Genomic DNA, 21,577 nt, shown 5'->3' on the forward strand with positions numbered 1-21,577 from the left:
AAGAGCGCAGACGATCAGACGCGGACGCGGACGATCGAAGAGAGGCGTGATAGGTCGATTTGATGAGGAGCGGAGCTCGGATGGGACGATCGGAGCAGGCGCAAACTAGGGCAGCGCTCGGAAAAGGGCGATCACGGGAGAGAAGAGTCGTGATCGAGCCGAGCGAGAGAGGCTTATTTTGATGGCTCTGATACATGTGAATTTTTGAATAATCATTTTTCTCACTGAATACATAGATAATTCACTTATAAATAGGTGAGTACAAGAGAAACAAAAAGAGGAAAGAATGAAAGAAACCTTTCTATAATAAAGTAATTCCTATAATTATGGAATAAACATAACCTTCCTATAATAAAGTAATTCCTCTAATTATGGAATAAACATAAATACCAATAATTAAGGAATTACCATTTTTATACCATGATTAAATATAGCAAATACTAAATAGAATAAAAGTAAATAATAATAATAATAAGGAGCGTAATTCCACATATTAAAATTTTAAGCAATGTAGAAGAATGAGATGGCCAAATAAGATGCCGGAAATGAGAATATTAAGCTAAATATAAAGTAAGACTTGAGATAAAAAAGAGAAATGACTATATAGGAAAGAGTCACGAGAGTCTGAACATCCCGATCCAATGGATGCAAACCTGGGACGTCTGCTCCAGGGCAATTCGGGAGAACCTAAACCAGTTTGATTCAAGTTTTTCTCAACCATATTGGGTTGGCCAACCCTCTAAGGCTTCTATTTGCTTCTTTTATTTAAGATTAAGGTTGCTTTGGTAGTCCTATTATATATATTTTGTTGTGGACTAGTTTGAGAGACATTTATTTTATGATTATGTTATTTAAAGACTATTTTCTTTATTTTTTCCTAATTCGGAGAGTTGTAATATATTTTCTTCAAGTGGTGAATCTGCATTTCAAAGAAAATTGATGGCAGAGCCCCCTTCATCCTATCTCACCAAAAGTGTCACCAATTGATGTTTCTTCGCAATCTTTCCTGCCCGAGTGCAGTTATGCCAGATTTCCTACTCTGATCCTTGTTGATTCTCAATTTTTTCCTTCTTACCATTCACCAAACATCTTCAACGCTTATCTCGATCTGCCCGCACCTTCTAGGAATCCTAGGATAGTGTCAATGAGAGTGAAAAATAGTATTTATCAAAAAGAAGAGTAAAAAAAATTTTGGTCATGCAAAATGAAGGGCAGACTTTGGAAGATTTGGTCTTATTGCATAAAAAATGATCTTAATTTATTAGAACTAAATGAAAATATGACACTAAATAGGACGCAATGGAGAAAAAGGATTCATGTAGCCGACCCCGCATAGTGGGATTAAGGCTTTGTTGTTGTATGTTGTATGTTGTATGTATGTAAAATGAAGGGAAGAACCGTCACTTATTAGATTGATGTAAAAATATTAGGATGAAAAAAAATGATTTATAAATGGTAACCTGACTTTATGCAAAATATATTAGCATAAAGTAAAATTGTTATTTCATATAACACTCGACAACACTGACAAAAAAAAAAAAGACTCCTAAAACTATCCCCAAATTATAGAACTAACAACGAGGATGATGGCAATGAAACCTTAAGGAAGGCAACAAATATTGGATCTTGTTTTTCAAAAAATTTAATAAAAAACTCAGTCTTTATCTTAAACTTATATTTAATGCTTCTGCTCTAGCTTTCAGTAAAAAGGGAAAAAACAAAATGCCCTTAAACGAGCAATTTATTTCAGCAAAGCCCTCCCTTGAATCATCCCATGTAAGGATTGGGAAGCAATTAGTAATCAATGGTATAAAAGGACAACATACAGCTCTCTTCTCCCCACCCTAATCCGCAATGAGCTAGAGTGGGGAGTGGAGGAGGACATGTCATGAATTACTATATGAGAGCATGGTCATTGAACACACTTTCATTCCTTTTTTATGGGGCAGCATATTCACCCAAAAAAAATGATTTATTTGATATCTAAGAGAATATCCGCTTAAAAGCTGTTAATTTGCAATTCGCAAGATGGACCCACATGATTAGATTAAATAATGAAATTTTAACTGAGCAAGCCTTGGAAACATGGAGGAAGATCAAATGCAACTGAAGCTTCAAATGAGAACTACGAACCTAAAACAAAGGCTTTGCAAACATTGGATCAATGTAAAATAATCTCCGAACTGAAAACCTAGCGCAGCTTGCATTATACTTCTTAGCATAAATACAAGCTCTATAGCTCACACACTTCTCGAGTAGATAAGTTGGAAGGCAAATAGCATTTAAAATTGGAACAAGTTTCTGAGAAAAAATCCATACCTAGGAATTTTTCTGATGGTAACATCTTTAACAGGGATTTCATCCTCAGGACGACAAGTAATCAAATTCTTGACCTGAATTCAAGATAAATAATTTAAAAATTACAAAAACAGAACTGTGGCAGTGTTGTAAATGTAAATTCTGCTGCTTCATAAGGCATTTACTGATTTTAAAAGACAACTAAAATTTAACTTGGAAGTTTATAAAAAATTTTATTAAATCCCATTGTATGAAGTGCTACTTATCTCATATTGGAGATGAAAACCCATAAACATATTCATCTTCGAGTATATATAAATTAATAAGAAAATGTAAACGTCTCTATTCAAATATTGGCATGTTCGTAACAAACATCCTATAATTTATGTTTAAATGTCAACAAAAGAAATTTGCTTTTCTTTTCTAAAAAACGGCTATATTTCAAGGAAAAAAAAGACCAAAACAAACCGAATAAATAACAGAGGATTAGAATTCTTATACCTTGCTCCCAACATAAAACAAGAAAAACGAGGATAAGAAAACTTGCATAAAATTACAAAAAATTTAGAGGCGTTGAACTTTTAAAAAAAATGGTAAATACAAATTTAATAATATGTTTACATTGACAAATTAAAAATTGACAGAATTGAGACTTTCACAACAATCACACTAGAAACATCTATGGTAGCCTAAAAGTGCGTACATTTTTATTAGTAAGTTTATATGTGATAATAGAGTTAGCCCAAACAGCAATAAGCAAATAAATATTATTATTGCAAAAGTCAATAAACGATTACAAACCAACACATGGAAATAGAAAATTACAATAGACACGACACAAACTCACATTAGAGTTCAATCTTGAGCTGGTGGTGGTCGGCTATGGAGTTTGAAATGAGTGGCAAGTGGCAGGAATGATGATATTGGCATTGGGATGAAGTATAACAGCAGTTGGAGTAGTTTTCTGAGAGTGGCAACGAGTAGGGGGCAGCTCAACAGCTAAAAAACATAAGGTTTGTTGTTTTCAAGATTGTGGCTTCTAGGAACAGTGATAGGGAGCGAGGAAGGATGGGAAAGGCTGGAGGCTGCAGGAAACAGCATAAGAGATGGCTGGCAGCTGGTTCTGCAGGAGGACAGCAAGGAACGGCAACGGGACGTTGTTCTATGCAGCTACAACAAGGAGAGAAGAGAGGGGAAGGCGGCTTGACAGCAGGAACAGCAAAAGGAGGCTGTTACGGAAGGTTGCGACAAGGAGAGGCCGGAAGTGATGGGGTGGATGCAAGGTAAGAGAAGTCGGATATAAATACCACATTGGAAGGCACCACTCGACCCTTGAAGAAAAATCGCAAGGTCGGAACGAGATACAACCGAAAAACTGCTTGCTCTTTGATACAACTCTAGATAGAAAAGCAGAGGATGTTGACGGCTGTCCTGACAAAAAACACAATAAAAAACTTAAACCTAAAACATCCCAAAAGTAACTATAAATTACTAGCATAATTAAGGAAATCAATTAGTAATGTGTTAATATTTATGAGTGAAATTAATTAATTAATGTGTTAATATATAGTCACTTGAAGCAGGCATCGTAAGTGGAAGATTCAGATGCCAAGAGGAAGGGAGTTAGTTCGTGCATGAAATTGGGATTTATGAACTGTAAGAGCCAAATCTTGCACGTATTTAATGTTCAATGATCTAATTTTTTTTAAATGAAATTATTGATTTACTTACTAAATGCTAATAACATGTTTAATTTAATTAAACATTAAAGGTAGAATATTAGATGTTGAATCAATTTAAGTTGTAAAAGAAAAAAGGAAAATTTTGTGCAAGGAAGCAAATCAAACTTTTAAGGTAAGAAATTGTATAATTATTTATGTGTCATTTTAATTATACATCATTATATATATTATATATAAAGTATTTCTTTTAACAATAAGATTCTTATCAAAAGATTCGCACATTTCATTAATATAGGTGGTTGTCCAAAAAAGTTAGTTCAGAAATCTCTTGGGAGCTAAGGTGAGTTGTTATTTTTTTTATATGTATTAAATTTAAAGTATATTAATTAAAGAATTTCTTTACAATTATTTTATAATTATATGCATATTGTAGCTTAAGAATTAAAGAAAATGAATGGGAAAAAAGAAATTGAATATTTATGTTTTTAAAAAGAGACAATTTAAAAGAAATAAAATGATAAGTAAAGATTAAGTCATACAGAAGTACTCTCAGATGATACTCGCAGGAAATGCAAAGTACCAGTGCACGTTAAAGAAAATGGTAAAAATGTACCTTCAGGTACAAATTAAGAGTACCTTCGAGCACAATATTGAGGGCATCTTCGGAATATTTTTTAGGATACATTCAGGTATGATGGTAATTCTCTGATGACTAATAAAGAGATTAAATTGATAAATATTTAAGTGAAACGGAAATGGATAATTTTAAAGTTTTAATAAAATAAATTGCATCTAAAAATAAGATTCTTCTCAATTGATTCACACATTTACTTAATATAAGTGGTTGTCCAAAGAGGTTTAGCAGAGGAGAGCTATTACAGAAATCTCTTGTAAACTACGGTGGGCAGTTATTTTCTTATATGTATTAAATTTGATGTTTTATTAATTAAAGAATTTATTTACAATTATTTTAGGATTGTATGCATGTTGTAGCTTAAAAATTAAAGAAAATGAACGAGAAAAAAAGAATGAATGTTTAATGTTTTTAAAAGGAGAAAATTTAAAAGAAATGAAATGATAGGCAAATGATTAAATCATACAGGATTATTCCCAAATGATGCTCGCAAGAAATGCAAAAAGGTTTTTCGGAATAGTATTTCAAAAATCTCTTATAAAGTAAGGTGTGTAGTTATTTTCTTATATGTATTAAATTTAATCTTTATTAATCAAAGAATTTCTTTACAATTATTTTATGATTGTATGCATGTTGTAGCTTAAAAAATTAAAGAAAATGAACAGGAAAAAAGAAAATGAATGTTTAGTATTTTTAAAAAGAGATAATTTAAAAGAAATGAAATGATAAGTAGATTAAATCGTACAACATTATTTTCAGATGATACTCGCAGAAAATGCAATATACCCGTGCACGTTAAAGGAAATGATAAAGATGTATCTTCAGGTATAATTTGAGGAGACCTTCGGGTACAATTTTGAGGGTGTCTTCGGACACATTTTTTAGGATGCATTCAGATATGACGATAATTTTATGATGGCTATTAAATAGGATAAATTGATAAATACTTAAAGTAAAATGGAAAAAGAAAATTTTAGATTTTAAATAAAATGAACTACATTTTCGTTTGGTCATTCATGCACAACAAAGCATAAAAACGTAATATATATTAGATTATAATTACTCACTAAATTATACTTATGGTTGTAATTATGTTTTTTTTAAGAGAAGAAAAGTTTTTGGTTTTTATATCTGATAGGAGATTTGGTTTATCAGAGGATGACCATTGTTGTTAGATATTTTTTATGATGATAGTTTATCTTTACTATTTCTTTCAAATATGGATATATTATTTAATAATGGCTTGAGATGTTGTCTGTGAATGTTATTATTTTTGAATGCTTTAAATTTTAATACACTTTGTGGACTAGTGGCTTTTATATGTGTAGAAAGTTTTCAAAATATGGATAAACCGATGTACCCGCCTTAATTAATTCTAAGCACCAAGTCGGGTCAGGACAAAAGTAGTATCAGAGAAATTAGGTTTGATCATGATATAAATGAGCCACTAGGATTTTGCCACTAAGCCACAAAGATTGATCATTTTGGAAAGACAAGAATGTTGAGCCCTAGATTTGTCAGTCCATTTGAGATTGTGAAGAGGATTGGTAAAGTAGCTTACAGATTGGCTTTACCAACTCATATGCAGGAAGTGCATAATGTTTTTCATATTTCTTCATTGAGAATGTATATTGCAGATGAATCTAGTATGGTGATAGCATACTTTGTAGATATTCAGCCAGATTTGACTTATATTGAAGAGCATAAAAGGATATTGGATTATGATGTGAGAAAATTGTTGAACAAAGAAATCTCTTTTGTAAAGATTTTATGGAAGCACGGGTCAAAGAAGGATGTTGCATGGGAGAAGGTTTTTGAAATACAACAAAGATATCCACAACTTTTAAATTGAGGTATGTTCCCATTCATGTTTATTTTCAAATTTCAAGGACCAAATCTTTTGGGTATTTAATGTTTAATGATGTAGATTTGTTTAAATTAAAAGTATTGAATTATTTACTAAATGTTAATAACATGTTTAATTTATAGGACATTAAATGTAGAACATTAGAGGCAAAATCAATTAAAGTTTAAAAGAAAAAGAAAAATTCCGTGCAATGAAATAAATCAAGCTTTTAAAGAAAGAAATTATAAAATTGTTTGTCTCATTTTAATTGTATGTCATTAGATATATTAAGTATTTCTTTTAAGAATAGTATTCTTATCAAATGATTCACACATTTAATTAATATAGATAGTTGTCCAAAGAAGAAGTATTTCAAAAATCTCTTGTAAGCTAAGGTGAGTAGTTTTTTCTTAAAAGTATTAAATTTAAAGTTTATTAATTAAAAAATTTCTTCACAATTATTTTGTAATTGTATAGATGTTCTAGCTTAAGAATTAAAAGAAATGAACGAAAAAAAGTAAAATGATTGTTTAATATTTTTAAAAGGAGGTAATTTAAAGAAAATGAAATGATTAAGTTATACAGGATTACCCTTACATGGTACAGGCATGGGATGCAATGTACCCGTGTGCGTTAAAAGAAATGGTAAAGATATATGTCGAAATGTGACTGAGATGGAAATAAAGTTGTGAGAATTAATTCTAATTTCTTTAATTAAGGAAATTAGAATTAATTGGTAAATCTCTTAAATTAAGGAAATTAGAATAAATTTGTAATCCCTTAAATTAAGGAAATTAGTTAAATAGTTTCCTAGTTTTTATCCTTTTAATCTCCTATATAATACCTTGTATAATCAATTCAAAGAATAAGGCGAAATACAAATTATTTCTTTGATTTCCCACAATATATCTTCGGGTAAAATTTAAGGATATATTCTGGTATAGTTTTGAGAGGGTCTTCAAATACATTTTTTAGGATACCTTTGGATATTATGGTAATTTTGTGATGACTATTAAAGAGATTAAATTAGTAAATATTTAAAGTGAAACGGAAAGAGATATTTTAAAGTTTTAATGAAATGAACTGCATTTTATTTTGTTCATTCATACATAGCATAGCATAAAAATTTCATGCATATTAAATTATAATTACTCACTAAGTTATATCTATGGTTGCAATTAATAATTTATTTCAAGCCAAAATTTTAGGTTGTTATGTCTAATAGTAGTAGAGACTTGTTTTAAGGGAGGAGGACCACTGTGAAAATTTTAGGTTGTTATGTCTAATAGTAGAGACTTGTTTTAAGGGAGGAGGACCACTGTTACTAGGTATTTTTTATGATCTTGTCTCCTTCATATATTGATATATTGTTTAGTACTGGCTTGAGATGTCCATGGATGTTATTGTTTCTAGATATTTTATTTTTTATTATATTTTGTGGATTAGTGGCTCTTTTATATATGTTGGAGGTTTTCAAAATGAGGATAGTCAGATGTTAATACCATCCGACCTCTATACTCGTCTTAGTTAATTCTAAACATCTGACCGACTCGTGACACCCACTCCTCTTGGTTGCAACCCTAGAACAAATGGTCAAAAAAATTTTGGCCGGAGTGGCATGATTAGTTAAACCAAACTCAATCATCAAACCAACCCCTTATTTTGTCAATTTGGTTAGTAACTATGATGAAAGAAAAGTAATCTATATAGATGATTATAATAGTCGAGATGATTGGGTTTCTTTTTTCAACGCCAATTCAACCAAATTATTCAATTTACATGCCTAACTATCAATGGCTTCTTCACTATCCAACACTCAAATTCGTATAACATCTTGTCCTAATTGTAATTTTCTAAAATTTAACTTTTAAGTCATCATGACATCTAGCATATTTGCCATGCTTGTCATTTTACAAAATTTACTTTTAGATCTCATATCTCTATAATAATCTCAATTTGTATAAACCTTATAAATTACTTGAACAATTTTAATCACTTGGATTCAACTCTAGGAGTTCCGTTCTTATGCTTCCTCTACTATCTTGTATTACAAGCCAAACACACTTAAATCTATCAGCCTTGGTAACAGTTTTTACTGGTAACTATTAATCTTTATACAATTATACTTTTATTTTTTATCAACTGACTCAAATCACCTAATATTCCTTAAATTAACGTCATTATTGTAGCGGTTTACTTAGTTCAAAAAAACTCTATTTAATTTTAACGGTGTCATTAACAAATATAAATTATATGCAGATCCTTATGTTGAATGCAATACTTTTCCATAAATTGCCTTAGTACTGAAATCACCCCCTATAAAAGAACATTTTGGTACAATACTGAATTTATTTTCTCATATGCAAATAATATTTTATAACATACTTTGCATTAACCCATTGCTTAATTATATTCCATGAATAATAAGATTTATTCACCTATAAATTATTCAATCCTAAATATCCCAATTCTTTTAAAAAATTTGCATAATAAAGCTTCTTTTTCAATGTCTTGGGCATTTTCTTTAAAAAAAAATAATTATTAGCAAAATAATTCAGGAATTAGCAAACTACCTCAATATTATGAAGCATACAAAGCTTATAATATTTAAGTTGAACCAAATACCAATCTCTTATATTTAAATTATACTACTCAATATCTCTTATAATTAATATTTAAGTTGAACCAACTACCAACCTTTACACAAATGGCTAACATAGCTTCCATTTCTGAACCAGTCAAGAATATACTCCAAGGATCTGCTAATTTTGGCTTTTTGCAGAATTACTAGCACCTTTTATTTAATGATTATACAACCCAATCATGTATCCTTTATCAGAAAGTCACCTTCAGAGGATGCACAAGAGAATTACATGATCCTCTTATTAACAGGAATAGGATTAGGGAATAGGTAAAAGATCTGCTTTATAGTGCAGTAAAAATAATAAAAAAATGATGCATACAAACGAAGGTCAATTTCTTTGTCATGGGGCCTCAATTCATGTTAAGACGAACTAAATAACTCAATTCATGTTAATAATTAATCTTAATTGCATTTTTCCCATAATCACTAGATTTATAAAAGTAAAAAAAAAATTAATGGCGGGGTTAAATTTGGATTTTTCATTGGAGGGATCTCCTCAAGTTACAAAACTAAATGGACACAATTGAACTCCAAAGCGCAACATTGCTTACCAAAATAAGACCAATAATATTTGTAGGGTTCCCAGAGTAGATTGGCACTCGACTGTGACCTCTAGTCATTATCAAGCCCATCGTGTGCCTATCATGGCAAGGTACCGTCAAAAGTAAACAAAAACAGGAGGAAAAAAGTAGATGCATGTGATTTCATAACATACATGTCAAGCTTGGCATTGATATCAAGGGAAAATGTATCAGATATTGGAGTCATGGCATCTTTAGCAGTTTTTTGAGTCAAATCCAATGCTCCAGTAATAATAGTAGTTTCGTCATGAGTCAGCTCCCCACCCTTCCCTGCCTGAAAACCACTAGTTCATTTTAAAAAACAGTATACTTCACGATTATGAGTGCACGTTAGTCCAGCACAATTACAAAAGAATGTAAGAGTGATTATTATGATCACAATCATTAGTCATATCTAGGCTTGATTTTTTATTATTAATATTTTTGAAAATACGGGTGCTAGACCCTTCTCATCAAACAAAGAAATAAACTATAAATACAAAAGCAGGTAAAGTAAAAAAAAAAAAATTCAAAATCAATCATAGAGTAATACAAAACTAAATTGTTCGCAGATGCAACTTGGAAAACCGAGATTCACCATACTCTTCTTGATTTTAACAACCATATGCAATGATAAGAAGAAACCCAAAATATATAAAGACTAATGCTTCAAAGTACTTTGTCTTCTGTCTTCTTATTGTTGAAACAAGCTATATTTCACTTCGCAAGATTGACTAAAAAGCTGATAAACAGAATTGATACTAAAGATTTTTATAATTATTCATAATTTGCTAGCTCCATTACTGCCAAAAACAGTTCGGATACTACCAAATGGGCATTGACTTCAAAGTATCCAAAAGACTTCTCCATGTATGACTAATGACGCAGTGATTTAAGAAAAAATTTAAGTCATTCTCAGGGTAGGCGTTACAAATGTAAAATATTATGCACTTGAGTATCATCAATCTATGAAGACATATCTCACTTGGATTTTTTGTTCAAAAAATAAACTAAAAAGGAATGGCAACTTTGAAAAGGAAATAGAGTTCCAAATAATATTCAAAACAAGACACCATTCATAAGAAAAAATAGCAAGATTTAACAGAAAATTTATCACCCCAAAGTTCAAAATAGACTCATCCTAAGAAAAAGTAAGAGAAACACGATCAAACAAAGCATTCAAAATAGCCAGAACATCACTTAGATCAGCATGAACAACCCCTTTACGATGAATCCTCCAGCAAGGTTGTTTACAAATTGAGAACCAGCACTATAATAATTATCAAAGTCTGCCGGCTGCTGAATTTAATAGAGGAACTTTGTCAATCCATTAGTCTTTAAAAAATCTATCCACAATGTCAAAAGTTGACTTTCCAATATATGTTAATGACAACTGCTCAGAACCATACACTCCTTTGATAGAATTAAGCTCATTATAATTTTTTTCTTCCAAAAAATAAATTTATTGTTCCTACTTGAACACTTATCAAGAATGATTTTCCCACCAATGGAAGAATCATTGCCTTAAATAGATTTCCAAATCCGTTTGACAAGTGCAGAAATAATAAAGCTCTGTGGAACAAAAAATTCAAGACCGCCAAATTTTATCTATCAACATAAAAATTTCCCTTTTAAAGATTCAAACATCTTCCATCATCACAATCTTACCTGAGTAGCTTTTTCTTGCAGAGTTGATCCTTTAAATTATCCAGTGGTTAAACCCCATAGAAAATGAAACAATATAAATGATTGGACAACATAGAACTTTACTGCCCTTGACGAAATATTTACCTTACAACTACTTGACTCTTAAATCATTTTATAAATGAGAAAATTCAATAAAGCTTTCTTAATAAGCTTAGCTCTGGAAGAAATACCAATGTATTTAATAAATAATTCCTCGAAAGAAAATAAAGAGGAAACAAGCTCCTTATTTTTACCATCAACATTCCTAAAATAGATCAAAGATCTTTGAGAAATTGACATTGAAGATGTCACCAAAAAGCAATAAAATTATTTTAAGATGGATAACTTGTTGACAATTAGCACCACAGAAATTCAAAATATCTATGAAATTATATTTACACTTTTCATCCAAACTAAAGTTAGCTAAAAGTAATGATTTTGTTCAGTGTGGAGAACAGGAGCATTTAAAAATAGACGGGGGAGATAATGGGAGAAGAGAGGAGCAGTGGGATGACAAGGGGAGCACTTGGTCATAAGGAAAGAGATGTGAATGAGTTAATCGAGAGGGAACCTAAAGTGAGAAAAAAGCGGGCTGTGCGAACAATGTATGAAGTTGCAATAGATTCAAAGGAGAGAAGCTTGTGTGCTGGGTTGGAGAAATTTGGCGATTGAGAGAGTAGGCAGCAGCGTGATTAGAAGAAAAAGAAGCTTATTGGAAGAAAGAGAGAGAAGTTGAGGCCAACTGAGTGGAGTTTATATATATAAACTTTTCTATGGGGGCTCAATGACCCTCCCCTGTTATTTTCATGTGGGCGCCGATAACTGGTAGGCATTCATTTGCCTGTGTGCGTGTGTTTTTCCTTAATATCCTTTTTTTTTTGTATTTATTTATTTTTATAGCAGTTGGGGGTGTGGGGGTTCCAAAGTAAAAAATATTTTTTTTCAATGTAAAAAATATTTTTTTTCATTTTCAGTTAGATATATAATTTATTTTTTATTACTAGAATTCAATTCAATGATGATAATTATTATTATTAATGCAATTTTTTATTATGTTTTATTAAATGAGTGTGTGTGCATGCTCTTACATATAAATTTATAATCTTTCTGCATGTTGAATTTTATCCTGACCTCGCGCAACAACTCAGTGCTCAAGGATGTGCAATTATCCTAATAGCAGCTCTTGTAGCTTAGCTGAGTAAGCATCATGCACTGTATTTAGAAAATCATAGTTTAATTCATGATTGACTTCCTTCCTGCCTACTATCTTTACTAAAATAATTATTTATTAAAAACAAAGTAAATATGCTTGGCAAAAAAAATTTAAACAGGACAAAAAAATCAAAATTACCATAATCACTTAATTTGAAGTTTCTGAATTTTTTATAAGGTTCAAATATATAATAAAAAAATGAAAAATATAATTCTTTAAGTTTATTTTACTAATATAAACTTTAAACCAGACAAGTTTAGCAAGAATAGTAACACTTTAATCAAGCAAATCTTATAATTTTTCTATAAAGCAAACGTGCTGAGACTTGCTAGAATTCATTTCGATGAAGATGATTATTATTATTGTTTTTTTTTTTTATTAAATGAGTGTGTGTGCATGTTCTTTCCAATAAATTATAATCTTTCTGCATGTTTAATTTTATCCACACCTCGCTTAAAAACATGCAATGCTCAAGAATGTGCAGTGGTGTGCATAGGAAATATACTTGTTTATATTTTATTTTAATATGCTTTTACGTTGATTTTACGCACTTCCGGAATGTATTCGTGTTGTGTCTTGCAGGATTCAAGAAAGACAAGTCAACGGAACTGAAGAAAATCAGAAAATTGCTAGGTGAGGGAGTAACACCTATGCGCCCACAGACCAACGTCTAAACACCCAGAAGCAACGCCTAGGCTCTCACCCAAAAATTCATCCCCGAGAAGGCGGAAAGTAAACCCCACAACTGCAGTGCTTGGCGCCACAGACCAATGCCTAAGAGCTATTTCACGCAATTTGGTGGTTTTGGAGGTTTGAATGCGACTCTTAGTCTGAAAATACATAAATAGGCTTCAGATGATGGAGAGGGGGACCGTTGGGCCTATTCTAAGTGTGGAGCACAAGAAGAAAAGCCAAAGGAAGATCCAATAAGTTGTTTGAGTGAAGTAAAGAGAGTGTGTAAGAATTTGTGAAACTTTTTGCTTGTATAGTCATCAATTCAATTAATAAGGGAAAGATATGAGTTCTTTGTGTTATATTATTGACTTCAATACGTTAAAACTTCTTGTATTTGATATCTTCTTTCAATAAAATGTTTATGTTGATGTGTACAAGCATAGATGGTGAATAGTCCTCGAATTCTCCTTTTGATTGGATTTGCATGGATGATATAATTGAGATTATTTGAGTGATTCATAGTGGAATGCACAAACTTAATGTTGCGTTAACCTTTAAAACATAATTTACATTTTGTCTGGTCAATAGAATAGTTAAAACTCAATTTAAATTATGAGATTTAGAATGATAATTAGTAGAATGATTAGGTTAACCACATGAGTTTAGAGGAATAGGGATGCTGCCTCCAGATTTGTGCAAGCCTAAAGGGAGAAGTTTAAATTTGGGTTTTTCACTAGATTTAGGGAACTAAACTAGTGAGAGCTAATCTTTTTAGATGCCCAAGAGGGAATAAGAAAAAGTGTGCTCGTGATTTACACTTTTAATTTAAATCACTGATTAAATTCTTGAATTCCGCAAGACCAATTCAAAGGAGAATTTTCTTGCATTTGGCAACTCTCTTGAAAACTTCCCCTTGCAAGCTTAGGTTGTTTTACTTTCAGAAATTTAGGAAAGTCACATTATATAAACGCAAATTTCTGAAATCAAGCTAGGTTCAATATCAGTAGACTAGAACTTTTTTGCCTTGGGATTTAGCTCTGCTCCCTATGGGATCAATACACGAAAACTCAATTTCGTATATTACTTACACGACACATATATTTACGTGAGTCATCAGTGCATCGCCACACTTGGTTTGTATCATGTAGTTGTCTTAATAATAACATAATTGAAGTATCTTTTAATCTCAGAAGTTGAAGACTAAGCCTCATGCACTTTATTTGGAAAATCATAGTTTAATTCATGTTTCATTTCTTGCCTATTACCTTTACTGAAATAATTATTAATTAAAAACTAAGTAAATATGATTAGCAAAAAAAAAATAACAAGAGAAAATAATCAAATTTATCTTAATTATTATTTGAAGTTTTTGAATTTTTTATGATGTTGAAAAATACAATAAATTGTTATAAATATTATTCTTTAAGTTTATTTTACTAATATAAACTTTAATCCAGGGAAATTCAGCAAAAGTAGTAAACCTTTACACAAATATTCATGCCAATCCAATTAACTTTTTAAAAAACTAGCATGATGAGAAATACTATATCTTTAAGCAATTCCTCTATCTATAAATATTGAAAATATCATAAAAAATACCTCCAGTAAAATTTATAGATATTAGTCTTGATTTTAAAATATTTATGTGAAATTCTATAAAACAATAACTAAATTGATTTTATAAAATATGATTATCTTTCTTATCCATAAAATGCTACTAAAATGCCCCTCTAACATTTTTTGCCATTAAAAGCTCAGCATAAACTCTCAAGAGAATAATAAATGTTATTGAGAGGAACGAAAGCCTCAAATATTACTACTGCGAGAAGTCAAAGCCGAGTTGAACTCAAGAAATGTCTTGGGATGATGGAAACAAAAAATGAGCCAAATATCAAAAAGAAAACGCTTGCAATGCGTGTAATTTTGAAGCCTAGAAGTCCATTGATCACATAATAATGATGATAGCATCGCCCCAATCATCCACAATTTGAGAGTTGAATTAGGCACCACCCCATAACTTACCTAACACAGTCATGATTGCCCCTATTATTATGTGCATTCAGTGTTAAACTATCATAAATGTTCATTAGTTGAAATTGATATTGCTTATCTATATAAATGAGCATCCTAGGAGAGAAAAAGATTGGATTCTTTCAATTGACTACTCACCATAGAGAGAGATATCAAGGATCAAAGAGCCAAGAAAGAGAGAAGGAGACTTTATAAAAGTTTAAGAATTAGAAAAAACAGATTTAAGAAAGACTTATCTTCCTCCTATTTTTGTCTCATTCTCTTACCTATTTTTGTCTCATTATCTTATCAATGAAAGTATTGTACTTCTTTCTCATAAGAGCTAGGAACCGACAACGGCATTTAGAAAACAAAATTTCATAATAATAATAACAGTAATAATAATAGCAACAATAATAATAAATTTTTCAAAACAATTTTTATGATAAATACAAAGAAGGTATTGGACAATGAATACAAGGACTGCAATGGCGATGGCATTCTCATGAAAGAACCCAAATATAAACATAAGCAAACTCAAAGGCAACTCAAGTGCCAGAAAATATCTTTTAACCACATCAGTAAACACAGTCATTCATATTAATTGCAATGTTAGTGATGACGCACTAAAGCTATTTTAGATAACATGATTGTGAATTCAGTTGATGAATAATGTACATGTTGGAAGCCATTTAACATCCTAAAAAAATATCAAACATCTAATGTTTTCAACTAAAAATGAACAATATAACAAATATTAAGTCGATTTTTTATGTTATCTGAGAATTTTCCAATAATTAATGCCATATGTTAAAAATAAAAAATAGCTCGATGAAGTTCTCGATGAATACATTCACTAATCCAATCAAACTAGCTTCCATTGGATATCATTTGGCATACAAACATTTTAAACACAGAAATGAGATAAGAAGCATTCTATCTTTAAGAAATTCATCATTAGTAACATAAATGAAATGAAGGGCAAACCTCATTTCCATGCATATCTACCAATGTCCTTAATTCTGCCCTTCGGAGGAGTGCATAATGCCCCTTCCCTAGCAACCAGTCCAACAACTGCAGGTGGAATTTCAGAACATTTAACAAAGGGTATTAGGCAAGCAAAAATAGAATATAGCATCAACAATTACATCTCAGAATACTTGGAGCAGCATGTTTAATATGCTAGACGGCGGAAAATTTATTCAAATCAACCACATCCGATAAGCATTAAGGAAAGCCAATTGGTACAGTCATATAGGAAAGGACCACGTCCAGCAACACTATTATTTAAGATTTAAGGGACTTCAATGGGAGGCCTTCCTTTGATATAGATAGGAGGAAAAGACTACATAGATGCTCAAGTGAAAAGAAGCCATTATAGAATCATCATAATCAGCTTTGGCACCTAATTTTTATGCCCTCTAAAATAACTACTTGCTTTCGCAAGAGAAATTTCTAAAATTATTTGATGCCATATCTTCTTGTTTTTTTATTTCTTGCAATTTTCATGGCATCCGGCCCTCAAATTGATACTCAAGCTAAAATGAAACTTTTACCTACATGATCTTGGGTAAGGAGTTCTTGTTCTCGCAGCCACTGCACTCTAAATTAATGCATAGCAAAGGAACAGCCTAATCTTCACAAGCGAATACAATTAACCTAAGCTAGAAATTAATAAATAATAAAGTTCTAATGTTGATCAGATCTGCAAAAAAATGAAATAGAATAATCAATCCAAGAAAAAATTTCATAAGGATGGATAACAGACTGATTTAGTTTTGTAATATGTGAGTACCAAAGCATGGAACTAAAACATGAGAATGTTATGAAGAATAATAGATATATGCGAGCATCCATCCAATAATTGCAGCATAAGTATCTTCCTTTAAAGATTACTATTTTGTCAAATAATTCAATTTATCAATCAAACTGCTAGGAAGCAATGTCCTTTTAACATATTGAATTCCAATGTAAAAAAAGCTTAAAATTCTTCCCCATCACATAAGACCAGGAAACAACTCATTAAAGCCTTAAAGCAGCCACAATGTCCATCTTGGCTCTGTGAAGGAGTCAACGGAACAAAAATACCTAAAGGCTTGAAGTGATTCACATTTTCAAAAATAAGAACGCTTATACATGAAACATGAATAAGATCAATGAGGTTTTCATGATTTATAAAATCAATTTCTCTATGTTAATACAAATCTCATTCTTTAGAGTATCATATATTGAGTTTAGGGTGTAACCCTATATTTAAAGTTTTAGGTGATTTTAAATAACTAGAATTCCACTTGAGCTGTCCATAACTTTCCATTGTCAGAACGCTAAAAGATAGAAGTAATTCTGCTGGCGGTGAAAATGATTACTTATGAACAAAGATGCACACAAAATAGAAAAAAGATAGATAAAATTAAAAATCTATCATATTCTGACTCGAATTCTGAGTCCCTTAAGCACTCGATATTGCTTAACTAAATCTCGAGTAAGACTCACCTTACTGATGGGATACGCTATTGGAAAGAAAACAAGCAGAAGAACCCGCACAATCCCAGCCGTCCGGGCTCCCACGCTCAGCCCATAGCGGGAACAGACGGATTGGGGAATAATCTAGGACACCAAAAACAATCACAAGAAATCGCGTCAGATTTCGTCCCTTCGGCGCTTCCAACTAAAGAAGTTTCTCCCATCTATCTTCTGCAGAAAAAGCCGGAGGCCAATAAAACTTTAAAACATACCTCGCCGGCCACTAGAATAAGAGTGACAGATATCAATATCGCGCCCCAAGCAGGAACCAAGGCATCAAGAAATATGGGCAGCGCCTAGCGGAAATCGCACATTTACAAAATTAATCGTGATTATAATACTGGCCAGAGATTAATTCAGTTAAGGCAGAGAAGAGAGACCTCCATGGCTAGGGAATTTCCGATGAGCAGTGTGCATAGAAGCAGATGCTGGTTCTTCACCACAGGTAGAATCTTCACTGGCAATCGAGAAAAAAAGATCAGGACTGAATGAAAGCTGAAATAGACAATGAGTATAACATAGTTAAAGTTAAGAAAGGAGATGAATACAGACTGGCATTCTTCTTGTCCTCGGGACGGCCCGACTTGGTGATAACCTCAAGGTCCACCAGGCTAAGCGACATGAGACCAAGGGTTAGCCCCGACATGAGCCCCGCAAACAAAACCAGACACACGCTTACAGCCAGGTATAACCAGAACACCGGTCCGCAGCATGGCTCCGACATTTACCCTCTGTCGGTCGCCGGCGAGCCCAAACGGACAGGAAGATGACGATTAAATTGGGAGCCAAATGAAGCTCAAGAAAATATGCGATGAAGCAAAGGAAGCAACGTCTATTTCTAACTCTGCTCGCTCGACCCGCCACCTGCTGCACTTGCCGACGAAGAGGTGGTGCGTGCCTTTCCGCAAGAGAACTATGCCATGAACTCAAAGGTAGGAAAGAACAACCAGCTGCAGCATCAGCAGCAAACCCGGGCATCGGGGCAGCCGGCCAGTGCACCATTTTTATAGTAGGATCGAACGCTGCATAGTGGGTTTTTTTTTTTTTTCTCTTTTGATTATGACCAGGCTTCTAAATTCCGTTTAGCTTCTAAATTCCGTATACTCACTAGTGCCAAATACAATAAAGGTAAAATAAGTTCGAGATAAGTTTAAGATAAATATGTTGTGAAGATTAAAATCTGTTCATTATTCAAATTTGACATTTTCTCATGATAATAAATTAGATTTAATACTCGAAATTATTTATCAGATTAATTGTTCTTAATTTCTTCTATGATTTGCTGCAGTAATAAATTAGATTTAATACTCAAAATTATTTATCAGATTAATTGTTCTTAATTTCTTTTATGATTTGCGGCATAAGAGAAAAATAAATAATTAATGTGTTTCATTAATTATTTGATTAATTTTTAATGGGTTTAATGACATTAAGAAATTAATAAATAGGCATGTCAGCTCCTCTTGTCATCTCCTATTCGACATTAGTAGTTTTTCAGGTTCATCTTCCGGTGTGCTTCGGTTTGAAGCTCTTGGGTTGAGAGAGAAGAAGAAAAGGAGAGGAGAAGGAAATGATGATTTCTTGTAATCGTCGAGGTAATCGATGGCTGAAATTCCTCAAGCTAATATAATCATCTGCAGTTTCGTGGATATAGACAATTTGTCAAACCGCATAAATCTTTGTGTTTCGCTGTTCTTTTTGCAATTTTTTTCTCGATCCAATTTTTTGTTTTATTGTCGTCGTTTTTTCATAGCAAAATAAACTTGTGAGTCGCATTTTATTGCGAGTATTTAGTGTTGTGCCTAAATAACATTTGCTTCTGTGGGTAGTTGTTAGATGTTGTGACTAATAGCAATTTGTGACAATATGATGGGCTTTATGTTCACAATTAAAATTCATTCAAATGGATGAATTTTAAATATATTTTAATGAATTGGCCAAGTAAATGTTAAATACATCAAAATAGATTAAGAGAAGATATTGTGAAAATTATTTTGAAAGATTCAAGGCAAAATTTTAAACATTCGAGCACAAAATATAAAGATCACATAAATACAAAATTTAGCATTGAAAAACTTGAGAAATGGGAAAAAAACAAAAACACATCACACCAAGAAATTCAGTATGCAGAAAAAAGATGATAATCGTACAAATTACACTATACTCAAACATCTCTAGACTTTGGAACACTCGAGAACACTTCTCTCCTCTCATTCGCATAAGAGGTTTCAGAATCCAACATACCCCAATCAGCAAAACCAACACAATAAGTACAAAGTTGCCCAAAAAAGGTTAGAGCATCATCATGTCGAGCTAAGGTGCTCTAATGGGTATTGGGATGCTGCATCACGACACTACAGTGTTATACTCTTGAGTTTGAAACTAGAGTGGGCACGACAATGTGTCATTCTAAGTGTTGGGGTGTTGCCAGTACTTTTTAAGGCACTATGCACAAGGAAAAAAAATCATTGACCCGTCAAACTCATCATTAAAGCTTGATATTCACCATCTAATCAAACAATTGACAATTGATCTAGAAAATCTGGCTCCAGAAAATAATAAATAATTATTCTATATTTATTCTAAATATTCATATTTCTACATTTCACTTATTTTATTTGACAAATATTACCAACTAAATGCCCTTGAATCTTGATCAAAACATAAGAAATTTATAAAGATCTTGGTCCTTCCACGAAATCTAATTTGTAATAATCATAATTATTAATTTTAAATATTATTTGTTAATAATTTCCAAAAATATTGCAATAGCATTGTTGTTGAAGTGTTGATCCTGGAAGAGCGACCATAACCGCAAGAAAGTCAAGCAAGTAATAGACGTAAATCAAGCAAGGCGCACCAGGGCGTCCCCCGCGCCTAGATGGCGCATCATTGCCTGCAAAATGAGGATTTCATGCACGCACACCTATAGACAGAGGGTATGACGCACCCGCATCAGGGTATGTAGTGCACATGCGTAAAGAGCACGACACTCCCGTGCAAATGACGGGCGCGGACGTGTTGGGTGCAATTGGCTTTCGGATTCGGTTTAAACCTTTTGTTCTAAGCAACAAAGTTGTCAATCCCTCATGTGAGATATTTTGACGGGTTTCTCTTAAAAAAGAAAATGGTTGAGGAGGAGAATTTTAGCATGCATTTTCTCTTGTAAGATCAAGAGCAAAGTTTGAAGTAAAATTTTGTGAGTCCATCAAATTTAGAGATGATATCTAAAGGAATATTTTGTGCATTGTTGAATTTTATAGTAGATTTTTCTTAGTAGTGTTGATCTGTTATTTTTCCCTGTTAACGGAATTTTCCAAGTTAAATTTTGATGTGTTTTTTTGGTTCTTTTTTTGTTATGCTTCAGTTCAAATATTTTATTATGGCTTTCTCAAATTAGTGTTTATCATATTTTTTTGTGTTATTTTGATTTCTAATTTGATCAAAGTCGTGGAGGTAGTGACCCGAAAGAACGGACGTGTCATGAAGGCAGTGACTGACCAAAGGAAAATATGTTGAGATTTCATATCTATTTTATACTGTTTTTAATGATATTGAACTTTAAAGAAATGTATTTTTGATGTTTTGTTGCAGGAATGATGAATTAGGGTCAATGGAGCAAAAAAATACAAAAAGAAGCGGATTGGGAGCGAAAAGGACCAAAATGTAGAGATTTGAACTAAAGGCGCCGACGGCGCCATCGACGTCGCCGACGGCGAGAGGCTACAGGACAAAATTTTTTCCCTATACTACAACACAAAATTCTTCAGAAGTCCACCGACGGCGCCCTCGAGGCCGCCGACGGG

The 21,577-nt window shown here is 32.2% G+C and overlaps 1 protein-coding gene across 1 annotated transcript; it reads right to left on the minus strand.

The window, feature by feature from the left end:
- Nucleotides 1-2,319: 2,319 nt before the first annotated feature.
- LOC110029117 (DUF21 domain-containing protein At2g14520-like) lies at nucleotides 2,320-18,734 on the minus strand (the record flags this gene model as incomplete). Its single annotated transcript, XM_020731242.1, is given in 8 exon segments — nucleotides 2,320-2,393; nucleotides 9,656-9,743; nucleotides 9,820-9,959; nucleotides 16,236-16,322; nucleotides 17,742-17,855; nucleotides 17,984-18,067; nucleotides 18,152-18,228; nucleotides 18,324-18,734. Coding segments are annotated over 8 exon segments (836 nt in total), but the record flags the coding sequence as incomplete, so codon positions are not given.
- Between the last annotated feature and the right edge of the window lie 2,843 nt (nucleotides 18,735-21,577).

The sequence above is a fragment of the Phalaenopsis equestris genome, unplaced genomic scaffold (assembly GCF_001263595.1).
Source record: "Phalaenopsis equestris unplaced genomic scaffold, ASM126359v1 Scaffold000002, whole genome shotgun sequence".
NCBI classification, from domain to species: Eukaryota; Viridiplantae; Streptophyta; class Magnoliopsida; order Asparagales; family Orchidaceae; genus Phalaenopsis; species Phalaenopsis equestris.